The sequence below is a fragment of the Wolffia australiana genome, chromosome 11, assembly GCF_029677425.1.
Source record: "Wolffia australiana isolate 7733 chromosome 11, ASM2967742v1".
Taxonomy (NCBI): domain Eukaryota; kingdom Viridiplantae; phylum Streptophyta; class Magnoliopsida; order Alismatales; family Araceae; genus Wolffia; species Wolffia australiana.
The window spans coordinates 13751158-13766355 of record NC_135845.1 but is presented as its reverse complement, the minus strand read 5'-3'; the positions used below and the strand labels follow the sequence as shown (position 1 = coordinate 13766355).

The 15198-nt window shown below is 36.5% G+C and overlaps 1 protein-coding gene across 2 annotated transcripts; it reads left to right on the top strand.

Moving 5' to 3' along the window:
* The first annotated feature begins 3586 nt into the window (after positions 1–3586).
* LOC144709401 (S-type anion channel SLAH3-like) lies at positions 3587–7627 on the top strand. Of its 2 annotated transcripts, XM_078582950.1 has the most exons (5): positions 3587–3964; positions 4193–4292; positions 5633–6406; positions 6572–6603; positions 7252–7627. In XM_078582950.1, the coding sequence occupies exons 2-5, from the start codon at positions 4248–4250 to the stop codon at positions 7577–7579; spliced, it is 1179 nt and encodes a 392-aa protein (XP_078439076.1). In that variant the 5' UTR covers positions 3587–3964; positions 4193–4247; the 3' UTR covers positions 7580–7627. The 2 variants fall into 2 exon arrangements, with proteins under 2 accessions (XP_078439076.1, XP_078439078.1); XM_078582952.1 differs by lacking the exon at positions 4193–4292.
* Positions 7628–15198: the final 7571 nt, after the last annotated feature.

Here is a 15198-nt window from a genome sequence, read left to right as displayed (position 1 = left end):
AATTGCAAAAGGAGCGAAGTTCTTCTCCCTAAGAGCGTAGTAGTTTTAGTGGTGACGAACTAGATCTTTAGTGTGGACAGCACAGGGCATTGGACTGAATGAGTGAACGATAGAAGAGGGATAAGTTTCAAAGATCCCAGTCTCCACCATTTTATAATTTTCCCCGTCATTGATCACTTGTATAAAATTAATCAAGTCACATCAATTATTTAATATTGCAATGCTGGAGATTCATAATTTTGGAAATGTTGAAATGTTGGAGAGGGACAAGTCACACCTATTGTCTTAGTACAGCAAGTCACATCACAAAAAACTGTACCTGGGAGCTAGTAAAATATCTAGCATAAAATTCATCTTGTAAAATTCTGTAAAATTGTGTTTTATAATTTTTAGTATAATAATATTAAAGAGGTATAAAATAGATTTCATTCTTGTTATTTTCAAAATTGAAAAATATTCAACTCGATGAGACATATTCCGAAGCTAATCCAGTTACTCTTAAACTATGACTTTAAAGTTGGATGGAGTATTTTTTCTCCAATAAAAGATTTTAGTTTCCATGAAAATAAACATTATTCTCAAAGGGACTATATCATAAATCCAAAAACAGGAATTTTTGGTGTTTTAAAATAAAATTTAAATTATATAAAAGTTATTATCATTAGGAAAAAGGATTCAACATGAATAATATTCAAGGTTTTAGTTGAAATTTGAATTATGAACTTTTATTTCCTTTCTTGAAAGACAATATTCCAAAAACCCAAAAAAGTATATCTTTGATCCCTTGTGTCTGATGAAAATATGGGACGGATTTGAGGAGAAAAGAGGATCTTTACAGTTACATATTTTTAAGAATCATATGACGAAATTGTTTTATCTAAATAGAATACATAAGTTTGATGAAAGTCGATGGTATTTTCTATAAACTTGTAATTAGACTAGAAGGTTGTCTGCAATACAAAATCACATATATTATAGAAGTATAATTGGATAATACTCTTACAAAGTGTAACACTGATGTTTTTGGGTCAATCAGTTGTATATCATTTCCATAGTTTTTGATTCTTGCATGAGTATTGACTAGTATCCATGACATGATAGGCGCAAACTTCGAGAGACTCAAATTTTGCCAACTTTGAGCATTTCACCTAAATAATTTATGATTCAACTAAAAAAATATATGCAAATCCCATGAAAATTTTATTAACTATAATTTTAACATATATCACTCTAAAATATTGAAATGTTGGGTCTAGGTTTATATGAAGTATGTAGGACAATAGGTGGTGAATTGACCATCGTAACTTTATAAAACCAGAAAGGAAAACATATAAGAAAGCCTTTGGATTTATAGTAAACCACCCAATCTTTCATATGTTTTAGAACATATTACATGGATTTATTAAAAATTATTTAAGAGTTGAAGTTTTTATATATATCATATTCGGGACTTATGTCCTGATTTTGGTACATTTATCTTTGTATATCACTTAAGTGACTTGAAGTTTATATAAGAAAACTTCTATGAGTTGTAGCCTAATATTGTTACAAACTATACAAGTAATTTAACTTTATTTCAGGTTCACAATTTTTTTTGCGCTTTATTGAACAATTATTGAGGAAATAAATAATAATATTTGAAGATCGGAATAATGGAGAGAGGTTTCAAAAAATGGAATGAAGCAAAACTAAAGCTGGTTTCCATGTAAATTTGGTTGTGGATCAAAAGGAAAAGTCTGAAGTGAAATTTGAATGAGTAAAAGTCTCTATTCAGATTTCCACATACCAAAAATCTATGTAAAGTGCAGTCTGTTCTCAATTAGAAGGTTGAAAAAATAATTCCAGTGGGCAAGTCGATACATTGTTTATGAAAATTCCCTTACGAATCTATCATATCAAGTTTCAAATTATATCTCGTATATTGAAAAGTAATTAATTCGTTATAAAAACTTTGGGGAGTTTCTTCGTGATTTTATCTTTAAGTTTATTTATTTTCTTTGATTGTCATTTTTAGTTATCTCTATAGTTTGATCCGTAATGATTTCGTAACCAATTATGATAAAAATATTGGAGAGTATTAGTAACGATTTGTTTCCCCCCGTTTCATTCCACCAAGTATGGAGCATAAGTCGGACGATGGATGCATGCCAATGGAGATATATTTACTATTCCTATCCACCAAAAACCTGACTGAATTGATGAATTTTTATATGGAAATATGAATTATGTTAGAAAATTTTCATCTACTCCCATGGTTCTTTCAACTCAGACATTACGGTACTATGTTAGGGGTTTTGGAACGTAAAAATATTATTTTTCTCATTTATCGTTTATAATTGAAAACCATTCACAATTTATCTATTTAGCACATTCCTCATTTCTTCTCTTTCTTTTCCCAAAATTTATTATTGACTATTGGCATTCTTGATACGCAAATAATATCTTGGGAGGTATGGCAAAATGTGTAGATGTAATATCAGCTTTACATCCGATTCACAATACAAATATTCAGGGTTTTCATCTTTTTTGTCCATTTTAGCCTTTTGATGTCTTGATCTCAATTGACTAAATCTCGACAATCTTTAAACGTTAAGTAAAAACTACGAGTAAAACCTATGTTGAATTATAAGTGTGATATACAGCTGAGACATTTGTGATGCTCTTTTTATCCAAGGCTCTTTTTATCCAAGACATTTGTGAGTTATTTTGTATTTCTTTATAAACTATATTTCGGTTTTTTTATAGGCTAGATTTGTGTTTAAAATAACTTGATTATGATTTATTTTTACCACGTGTATGTCTATAGCTGCTTCCAAACCTGCCTTGGCAAACATGACTTGTGCAACATCGGCTTAACATTTGATTGACCTGATGATACAAACAGTTCGATAGGAACTTTATTATTCTTTTCTTATGTTTCGAATACGTTCCGTCGGAGTATTATTGTTCCCGATCCCCCAATGTTTAATAATAGGACCGAAGGTTTTATGTATAACACAGTACAGAAGCCACTCAGTAGTAAAACTTGGACAAAAACGTTTTATCACTGCTAATAAATACGCATTAGGGACCCGAACAATGAGTTTAAAACTAATTCTGGCATCAACGGCCTTGTAGTCTAGGTATTGGATTTTAATACAACTTGTGTTTAGATGCTAATGGTTAGCCGGGTGCTTTAGAAATCTGCGTAAAAATTTGTTGACAGCCACTTAGAGTGAGCTCTGGAACATATAAGTCCAATAATCTTATTCTGTCCGTTATTACCGGCGTCATTGATTCCGCAACGATAAACCTTCTCTTTTCACGTAACTTCTGTGGCGCATCAGATTCTTCAACGCCTTCATATCGCCAACCAAGTTTTTATGTGAAAAGATTTTTCTATAATGTCTATGAGATAGTTATCCGTGTTACAATCTGCTAAATTCACAATCTGATCGAAGCTTCTATAGGACGTCTGATGGAAACGCGTTTCGCAGATTTGACGGTCGGGATTTTTCCGTGGCTGCTACGCTCCTTCACTCTAATATTTTTCGGTTATTTTATGACTTTTTGTTTAGTGAGAATAGAAGAACATTCAATGCCGTGCTCTACAGAAGAAACGTCCGCCTTTGGAAAGTGGACTTTGCAGAGATGCCCAAGAAGTATATCACAATGCTAGCAACGCCCGTGACCCATGCCCACCGGACCGATTGGGCTCCGAAACATTGCACACCTTTACGTTTGAATATTGAGACCATCAAAGCTGTCAAGTATCCTCCTCTTTCCATGTATCTTTCAATATTCTGTCCAGTTTAGTTTCTGTTGATCTATCCCTTCATTACACAGGTTTTTTTTTTCCTACATAGTTTCATATCCCTCTAATCTTTGCCTATAAATTATTCAAGAAGATTGGCTTTCGAAGCCATCCACCTTTCCGTTACTCAGTTCCTCCTGTTCAACCAAAGGTGTACTTCGAGTTGCGCAGGTTTGGAGCTTTTCCTTCTCTTCCCTCTGTCTCTCTCCTTTCGCGTGTCTTTCCTTCTTCTGTTAATGGATTCTGATTTATCGGAGGAACCGGATTTAATTCACTTTCGGCACTTGGAACAATGATTGTCATTGAAAATATACTCAACTAATTATTTACCATAATGTTGCATTCTGTTCTATTGGTATTCATATCTTCGAGATAAAACTAAAGAACCTTTATTTGCAGGAGAATTTTCTCTCTGCCAGAAGCGTTTTACTCACAACACGTTCGCTTAAGATTCATGGAAGTTCCGAATCACCACGAAGTTTTTTGTCCAGTTGTCGTCGTAAGTTTTTCACTTCAAATTCCTTTTGGAACCATGGAACTCGTGATCATTAGCGGCAGAAAAAATGACAAATAAAACGCCTGAATAAACTGAGATATAGAGAACCTACTATCCGCAGGCTCATCGACGTTTCTCCATCCCCATCCACTGGTCGTTTTCTTCCCTTCAGCTCTCTCCATAGCCCACAACTAAAACATTAAAAGGCCACGAAGAGACTGAAGGGAGAATCACCCAAGGCCATATTCGCGTCTTCAATGGCAGTCTCCAGCCAAAACTTAATGCTTTCCTTCTAGTGTCCTCCGGAGGCAATGGGGAAGGCTCGGATAGAAACATATTCCCATGTTTTTTAAGTTATGGGCTCGGTGCTCTTCCGACGTCCCTGAGGTTAAGAAACTCCAAACTGCGGTATTATTCTCTCAATGATTGAACTAGAAAGTAAGGCTGGAAGAATCAATATGAGAAAAGGACTGCGGATACTCTGTGTTTTTAAATCTTGAATATTGGAATATCTTCTTGCATTCCGATTCGTAAGGAAAATATGTGGTCTAACATAAGATAGAGAACATTCCTGAGTCCACTGAAGGAGGTTGATCTTGAGGGTTAATATTTTTGAGTCAATAGTTATGCATCAGGACCTCAAGAAGTTGAACATTACATGTGACCCGAAGGCTAGCCTCTAATATGGGGAACAGGAGTCAGCCCGCCATTTTAATTAGGATAGATAGCCTCTACACATTAATTAGACCCCACGCATAATTGGAATTTCTGAATCCCATATTGAATTCATTGAATCCATTTATTAGGATTCTGTGATCGATTTGAAAACACTGACAACAATACTAATTATCTAGCTAAATAAATATTATTTTTGGTTAAGGAAATTAAAGTTAGTTTTCACCCTTAGGGAAATATCACAGGAGAAACCAATCCGGGGAGCAAGACTAGCTTTTTATATAGATTTGAGTTAATATTAACACGTTCCATTGACTACCTTTGGCATATACATGAGCATGGAAATCCCCATCATTAAAATAACAGTTTAGACGCTTTTCAGGAATGAATTGATATCTTGTGACAAGCCAAGTCATTTTCAGATCTGTATTCATGTTTGCTTGATGTGCATAGATGTTATATCCCGTTCATGCAGACTAGCTTGCCAAATTTTATCCCTATGTTATGGGATCAATTTAGCTAGATAATGATACGATTGACGTTGGATTATGCCAAATAATTTCACTTATCAATAACTTTTCCTGAATTATACATTTTTACCAATTCCTTTGTGTATAAACCTATAAAGTTTGTCGCATAACATTCTACCCTTTCGCAAACTGTCCCAGGAAGAATCAGTACCGGCAAGAAAGACACTGCCATTTCTACAACGCTTTCCAGTAACTGCTTTTGGCATCTGCGTGGGCATGGGGAGCCAATCCGTCCTCTGGAAAACCCTGTCAAAGTCCCACTCAACCGAGTTCAAGGGAATAAGCCCAGCAATGAACTTATTAGTCTGGGGCACCACGCTTCTTCTCTTGGCCATTCTCTCCTTGGCCTATGCTCTCAAGACCATCTTTTACTTCAAGGCGATCCAATCCGAGTTCTATCATCCAGTAAGGATGAACTTCTTCTTTGCACCCTTTGTGGCCTGCCTCTTCATTGTTCTTGGGCTTCCGCCTTCAATCCCCTTAGACTTAATGGGCAATGCTGGGCCCCCCGCCTGGTACATTCTCATGGCTCCGATTCTCTGTCTTGAGCTTAAAATCTACGGACAATGGATGTTTGGAGGGCGGCGACGGCTATCTAAGGTGGCCAATCCATCGAATCATCTTTCCATTGTTGGGAACTTCGTTGGTGCGCTTCTGGGAGCGTCTCTGGGCCTCAAGGAAGGGCCAATTTTCTTCTTCTCCGTTGGGCTATCCCATTACGCTGTGCTTCTTGTAACGCTGTATCAGAGGCTTCCCACTAACGAGGCACTGCCCAAGGAACTACACCCGGTGTTCTTCCTCTTCGTTGCTGTCCCTAACGCCGCTGCCATGGCCTGGGCTAAGATTGAGGGCACCTTTGACTACTTCTCAAGGATTCCATTCTTCCTTGGCCTTTTCCTCTACACATCTCTCGTAAGTCAAAACCTACCCGCCTCAACGAGTGAAGATGACCTTTTGTGGGTTTCAATTATTGTGGCATTTTTGCGCGCATTAAGCATGTTTCGATTGGTTATAGTCCATACTATTCTGGAAAGCTATTTGATTCAAGAAACTTGACGCTGGTCTCATTTCCTTCAGGTGGTTCGCCTCAATTTCTTCCGTGGCTTCAGGTAAATGACCATTTCTTCGTCCACTCTCTCTCTTGATCTCTCCATATATATGTATCGTACGTATATATATATATAGAGAGAGAGAGAGAGACCGAACTGAAACTATATACTGATGGCTCTAGTAAACCAAAACCATTTTTTTCGAGCTATTTGCATCCAATCCTCTGATATGAAAATTGAAGATTCAGTTAGGAGATAAAATTCACGTGTTTCTATTAATGCATAGTTCCTTAGGTAGTGCACATTCCTTTCCAAGAGTTGAATCAGGTCGAAGAAAGCGCTTCGAGTTCCATATGAGCCTCATTGTTCAGTCCATTGATTTTTTCTCCGATAAGTATTTATGCCAATCCTTCTATCTCTTTTTAATTATATACCTGTCTATACATCGTTAAAATTCTTTTTCTTTCTATCTACCTATATATCAATCTATCGTTCCGACCTATCCAAGTGTTCATCTCGCTCTTATTGTTTTGAAAAATTAGCCCTATAACAGAATACGCTCACTTTCTTTACCCCTTCCCTCGGTTTTTTCATCTGGCGTCTCCTTCTCTCTCTCCGAAATACATATACCACTCCATCTATCTATCTATCTAGTTATATTTCTCTACTTCACCATCCCTGACATTTACTACATCGACATGGCCGCAGATTCTCCTTGGCGTGGTGGGCATACACTTTTCCAATGACGGACGCGGCTGTAGCAGCAATCTGGTACGCAGCAGAAGTGAGAAACCCGGTCACGCAATCACTATCGCTGTTCCTGTCTGGCGTCTCCACTGTGACAACGCTGGGATTGCTCATCTCCACCATCGTGCATGCCTTCTTTGGAGACCTCTTCCCCAACGACCCCTCTATCGGCGTCAACGAAATCGGCCTCAACTTGCCTCTCTGCGCTCCCACGGCGGATATTGAGCCCATCTCCCCCGTTCAACTTAGTGATCCGCGCTCTGATGGGGGTGAGCCGAAACCATGTTGATGGTACGATGAATTTTCTTATATCTTTTCTTGATATTTCGGATAAAAATAGTACGTTGCACTGCAGAATTAAACGCTAAGTGAGTCTATTCAAATGTATTTGACCGTAATATATGTTAGCTCCTGAAGAGTCAACAGGGATCGACCGGGATGATTCCGAAATCACGATAAGAAATTAGAGAGAGAGAGAGAAAGAGAGAGAGAGAGAGAGATCAAAGAATGAATATGGTCAACTTGTTCGTCGGTGAACTTTCCGACTGTCTCAGGCATTTCGTAGATCTCCATGGGCATATTAAAAGTCCAAAAGTTGTTACAAAAAAAATTTTCATTAAATGATTTTGCCCGTCGCTCCATGTGGTCAAATCGGCACGTACATATCTCTCTTCATCATGCGGTTCATCACCGTTCTCCTCGATCGAACGGTCCATATTTATCCCTGAAAAGAAAGTAAAAGTGAAATCGTTTAGTTCCGTACTTCTGGTGATCTGCCAATCATCAGGACCAATGATGCCTTCAGCCTCCTCCTTGATCCTGATCGTTCGGATTGAGAGCTCTTAGACCCATCTTCTGGCACAACTCACTGTGGTGGTCTAGGGCCTGTGCCCCACCAATAATCTTAGGGTTAGAAGAACTTGACTTAGATGAGTGAGCATGACAGAGTTCAAGTACAACAAGTAGGTGTCAATGTTGCTGTGTCAAAGTCTTCTTCTGTGATCAACAAATTGTTTGCTGAGGGTTTCACTTCCAATGAATAATACACTTTTACAATTCCACCCTCGGTAAAGATGATTACATCATCAAGTATGTCCTTGATGTTTTTATGTCAGTTTGAGGATAATGCATGACAATTCGATGAGGCAAACACGATGTTAGTTTACCCTTGGGAGAAAACCTCTCTATACGTAGCCTCACGATTGTTAGATCACCCTCATTAAGTTCTAAAAAATGATAATCCAAATCTGTGAAGTGTTTTTAGGATCCATCATATAACATGGTGTTATGATGTGTTTTGTCTTGTAGACAAACAAATGACTCACCATCTGTTGAGACTCAAGCAGGCAGGAACATGGGAATAAAATTGGTAGGTTCACAAGGGGAGTGGTCTTGAACAATTTCAGGACTCATGTTAGTGGTACAGTTGATGATAGGGTTTCAGGCACAGTTAGCATAGGAAATTATATAGCCCCTACTTTTGAGCTTATCCCGGATCAAATATTATGACTAAATAAAATGTGCATCGTGGATCTGGGTTAATGATGATGGCAAGTCATGATCCTGATGGTCTGCTGCAGAGGTGGTGTCATGGCCTCCGGTGGTGTGGTTTGGGCATGCGGCGTATCCGGATGTCAAATGTGGAATTGAGTTGGAATCAATAAGTATAATAGAAAGGTGGTGATGTAACGATCCCAAAGACCTTTTTAGAGGATGTAGATTTTCACAAAATGAGGGAGATAAGGTAAGATATCAGGTGTTGAGAAAAGCAAAACTTTCATGTATAGCGAAAACAATGATATTCAATATCAAAACAAATAGAAGTTAATTTTGAGCATAAAACTGTAAGTTACTATTTAAAATGCAAAAGTTTAAAGAAACAAATAATATTGTAATTTTAAATGAGACTAAGTGAAATGGAGATTTGTAATTTATAATGGAAATTAACACCCATTTAAAAGGAAATTCTACACTTAGTATGGCTTTAATCCTAAACTTCATATGCGCATAAGCTTGCTGAAGAAGATTTCACTCAGGTTTCAAATTGGTGTCTCTATTTTTCTCTGTTATTTTGTCTTGTTTATTATAAGAATGCATGAGACTTGATCTATAAAGCCATATGCTTTAATGTGGTAGTGAACATATTGATACTCCTCTTGTATTCTAATTCACATTGATACTCCAGAAGTATGAGAAAACTACATTTCTTTTTGAGCGAATGGAGTTAAATAGATTTGATGTAATCATAAATAAATATATATAAATCCAAAAATATATATGATGTAATTATGTGGACTGCATGAATTATGTGGATCATTCAAATATACTACTTCAGTTGGAAAATTGTATTTTAGGGGGTTTACAAGCACACCAAGAGTTAAAAGGGAATTTCATGGTAAATGGAATAAAGGTAAACAGAGCTTTTCTATGAACATTTTAAGAATTTTGAATTGGGGATGTGCTAATTGGGTATACCATGTTGTGGCAGCCATTCTTTCTTTATGGAATGCATGGTTGTTCCATGGAAAAGGATATTCTGAGGTGTCCTCCCTAACAATGCAGCATAGAAGGTAAAATGCAACGTAGGTGATATTTTTATACATCAAAGTTTCTAAATATATAAATGTTTTGATGTATATTTTTCACATTTAAACAGAAATTGGAGGCATATAAATTAAGTGAATATGATGATAAATTTTGTAATTTGGGATAAATTAACATTATCTTGGTCGTATGTTCCTTGGTAAACCATTAAAATTTTGATATGTCTAGAGTTTGGAGTGATACGGTGTGTCCGACTGTGTGGCTACTAGAATTTGGATGCATAAAGCTTGGGTCATACATTGCATTTTCTAGACTGAGTTGTGATTGTCAAATTGGAAATGGACCAAGTTGTTATTCACGCAGAGATGGTATCCAACTTAGATTAATTTTGTTTGATATATCCCATATTACTTCATTCAATGCACACATCATGAACATATCTTGTCACGGGATGACACCTCTTTTATGTGCCCTTTTTTCCTTTCCAGTTCGTCATCCTCTTCTATTCTGAGTATTTCTTCTTTAACCAAAATATACTTTATCTGGTTATTATTTGGTGTTTCTTGCAAAATTTTGCTACAGAAGCAGTATGTAAATATTAAAGTGGAAGCACTACTTGGAAATTGTCACCCATGGAAGGGAAGACATTGTTAGTTTCTTGATATTGAAGATAAATTTATTTCCCCCTCCAGTTTTTCATAGTGTTATCAAAATGTCATAATTGGAGTGATCTTAAACTTGTTATACTTAAATGATTACTGCCCAATGGATCATTAGTAGTACTATTGTAATAGGATATATGTTCTCCTTGTGCTGCTGGTCAAGGATGATGGTGGAAAGTATATGTCTTTTTTTTTGTTGCATATTTATGTTTTCCGTGTGACGTATTTTTTTTCTTATTGATATGTTCCAATATTCGCCTTATTAGCCAGAAACACTTTGACTAATCTTGGAAAGTGAATTTTTTTTATTTATTAATCCTTCTGTCTAATAAAAACAAGCATAAAAATATCAAAGCATATTTTCACACAAAGGGCAAAAATATCTCTTCATAAGGTTAGTGAACTCAAATAATCATGTAGTTGAACAAAAATGATTAGCACCTTGAGGATCACATAAAATTCGACAAATAATCATATTTAATCTCAGGGGCATAATATTATCTTTAATGTCTGTTGAAGCTTAAAACCAAGCCATCAAATACATCGAGCCTGAACTAACTCAAGATCTTAGGTCTTCTATAAGCATTAATGCTTAGTGGAATTTATCAAAAATACCATGGTATTTTAATGTTTTTTAAGAGAATTGTGAAAAGATAACCACCACTTGATGGGTATGACATCAGATCAAATGCCCATGCTCATATCAGGAAGTGTGCATAAATCTCACGTGGAAAGAATTATACAATTTCAAATGAATTAAGTGACATTGAATGTAATTATTTTCATGCCTACAAATATTGATGCCTTTTGGATCATAAATTTTCATCAAATTAAGATATTCTTATCTGAGTTATTATTTATTTTATAAATCTAAGAACATAAAAAATTATGTCGGAAGACGAGAAACCTAAAATCAAGAATCTACAGATTTTCCAGAGTTCCCCAATTCTAATCTGTGGTACTCTTTTATCTATTTCAATAAATAAAATTCAGATATAGTCCATAGATATAAAAAAATACTGTAGAAAAACATGGAGAATAAATAAAAATGAGATATCAAATAAGAAAAATGGAATAGGATAAAATCATAAGTGGAAAAAATTAGGACAATTGGTCACTAAGAAAAAGAAAATGATGAGAGACAGGCAAGAAATGGGATAAGGAAAGGACAGGACAATAGTTTTATTGAACAGGAAAATATTTGGAGTAAAATATTTCAAATTTTATGCCCTATTTATGATATCAGCAATAAGTGGGTTTATATTTTATTTCTATTCAGTTCAACTACATGAGTAAACATTAGTTTTTTTATATTTTATGGTGATATACTGATAGAGGAGATAATCACTTAAACATTTCAATTGTGTACTCATATAAATTATTAGAAAAAGTATGTGTCAGATAGTTTTGTTATTCAGATTAAAAGATGAACCTATGTTTTAATATCAAAATTATTATATAGATGTCAAAATAAGAAATATAAGATGGCTTCGGCGGCCAAATAAGCAAGCCTTTTGAGGCTTATCTTGAAAAAGGTTTTGGGGGCTAAACTGAAAGGAGAATGAGATATTCACATACTTGATGACTTGGGAGTCAAGGATAAATAAGCTTCCTAAAGACTTTTTGTTTTCTTGATATTGATGTCCAGTTCCATATTACATAGACTTTCGATTGGGATGAGACTATGGATTTGATACAAATCTTGGATATGTACTGGTTATTTTCTTTGTATTTATCATATGTATTTATTCTATTAATTTTATGAATATAAAATTTTCAGTAGTTATAAATTTCACTGATAACCAATTTGGGAACAACCCTTTTTCCAGAACAAATCTTTAAATAGAATGATAAAGTTATTGGCACTTAAATACTGTCACATAAATTGCCTCATAATTCAAAAATATACTGTTCACCAAGGATTGTTAAGAAATCATACATACATCTAATTTATACATATTTTAATACATTTTTATGCAAAAAATTGTAATATGGAAGAACAATCTATAAAATAACATTTCTATTCTTATATAAATCGTTCAGTTGACTTATATGAATATTTCACTCATTTTCTAAGTTTTTGAAAGTCTATGAAAATATTTTCAAATATGTATCATGCCAAACTACACCTATTTTGTATCTCCCTGCTTTTGGTCCTTCAAGTCCTTCAAGTCGCACTTGCATGCATTACATGTGATGAAAATAAAAAAATTTCTATGTTATACTATTTTCTTATATTTGTATCTTCACATATGTATTATTATTCCTTTGATATGAGACAACATTGTTTCATGGAAAAAATCATATGGGTGACGGACCAATCTAACTGACTTCACTGGGCAAGGGAGTAAGGCATCTAAAACTGAAACATGAATATTTAATGATTAGAACATGGCATGTTGTGATTAGAGAAACAATAATAGGTATTAGCTCTGAAATGTGATAATGATCCCCTTTCCAAAGAGATTACTATGTTTTCTTCCTCAATTAATTTGTGTCTGAATAGAAACGAGAGAAAAAAGGCAGATTCAAAGCTTTTTAAAGATTCATTATAAATTCAGGGTACCCTTGAAAAAGCTTATTCAAATATATATTGGAAGAAGTCACCAATTGATTTGGTATTGGGAGATAAAAATCTATGTCTACAAAGTGTTTTTTCATCATATAAGTATATTTAAATATATTCATATTATGTTAAATGTAACAAGGTCTCAATAAATGATGTCTGCTACTTGAATATCAAAGGAAATCATGTAGCTACTCATAAGATTCTTAATTTGCTTTTCAATAATCAAAATTTTGCAAGTATCCACTTTTAGTGATAAAATATTAGTTTCCGTTCAGTATTCTTGATATCGACTAAATTAATCTTAAAATTTATGACTATCAAATGTAATTCAACAGTTAATTGTATCCCAATACCATGAATGGTATTGCTTGTGAAGGATCAAATTTCATTATTTCATTGAAGGAAAAAATAGGATTGCAGAAGCATAACTTAGAGTGGGACCTGATAGAAAAACATTATGAAAATCATTTTTTACTTAGTACTTTTAATTGAATTAATCACTCATGGACTACAATTGTTTGAGGCCTAAACACCATTCTACATGTTTGTAGTTATCGAGCTGTGAGCAGACTCAATGTACTCTTAGGCGAATCAAAATTCTAAATTTATGTCTCATCCTTGAAAGTATTTCATTTTTTGATAACTAAAATATAATTATATATTTATAGAATACTTATTCTGAGCTTTCTAGCTAAACCAGAAAATTACCTAGGAGAGTGTTAAAATGATGTGCTCCATTTTACTACTATGGAATAAATACATAACTGGTGATTCACAACTTGGTTGAAAGGGTTCCACAGGAAAACACATAATGGGAAATCCTATATCCAAATATGTTATATTTGGTCATGAAATAAAAACTGATGTGGGATGACTAGGAAATGGACGACTAGAGGGACAGAGAAATGATAAGGACGAATGGAAGGCAATGGATAGATTGGGTAAGGGAGGGATAAAACAGACCACAGAAATCCACACGGTCGAATTCGGAGTTTAAAACCGATGAAATATTGGTGGTGCAGCTCTGATCCTCGTCGAGGGCGGGAGTACTATCTTCACCCACCGCGACGATGCCGAAGCACCAAAATCAATACCCGAACTCACGTCACGAAAGAAACTCTCAAAGAGAATTTGTAGGAAATCCAAATCAAATCAAATCTGACGGCGGTGGAGACTTCTCGTGGAATACTGGACGGAGAACACCTCGACACCAAAGAGTTCAGGCGTACCTTGCCTGAAGAGGCTGCGGGGAATTCTGATCGTGACAAGACTGGGCGAATCCGGGCGTTGAGCGACCCATAGGACGAAAGAGTCTGGGCGTTCCGGGCGTTGTACGGCCCTAGCAGAAAGCGTGACGGACAAGTGTAGGCGCTGACCGGGAGGGCGTGTGCAGGCTCTAGGGTGGACGGCACACCTTGGGGCGACCCTAGATGGGCGACCTTAGAAGGGCAACCTAGGGGCGGCCTGGGACGGCCTAGGGTGGGCAGCCGTGGGCTGCCTTGGGCGGCAGCATGGGCGGCCAAGGGTGGCGGCCTTGGGCAGCCTTGGGCGGCAGCCTGGGGTGGCTTGGGCGGCAGCCTGGGGCGGCCTAGGGTGGCGGCCTTGGGCTTCCTTGGGCGGCAGCCCTAGGCGGCTAGGGAATGGCGTCTTGGGCGGCCTAGGGCGGACTGCCCTGGGCGGCCTGGGGCGGCGTCCTTGGATGGCTAAAGGCGATGGAAGAGGAGGGGAGGTTGAAGAGAGGGAAGAAAGAAGGAGAGAAAAGGGAGAGAGGCGAAGAGGAAGGCAGTCGGTGATGCGAGGTGGCGGCTGCAACAGAGGCAAAGACAGAGGCGGCGAAAGTAGGGTGGAGAGGGGGATAGAGAGGCTTGGGCAGTCCTCCAAGAAGAGTTAACAATAAACTCAATTCTTGAATAATGACTGCCTAACTATTTCTTCAAACAATGGCCTATATATATGGGCCTTGGAGGAAAGAGAAAAAAAAACTTAACGATGAAAAATTAAAGACAAGAAATTAAAGATGAAAGACGTGCTTCGTGTCACGTCAAGGGGCAGTTTTTGATCTGCCGTTGGCGACGTGTCATGATGCGTGAAGGGGCGTGTGTGCATGGAGACGTGCGTGATGCCAGAGTGTTG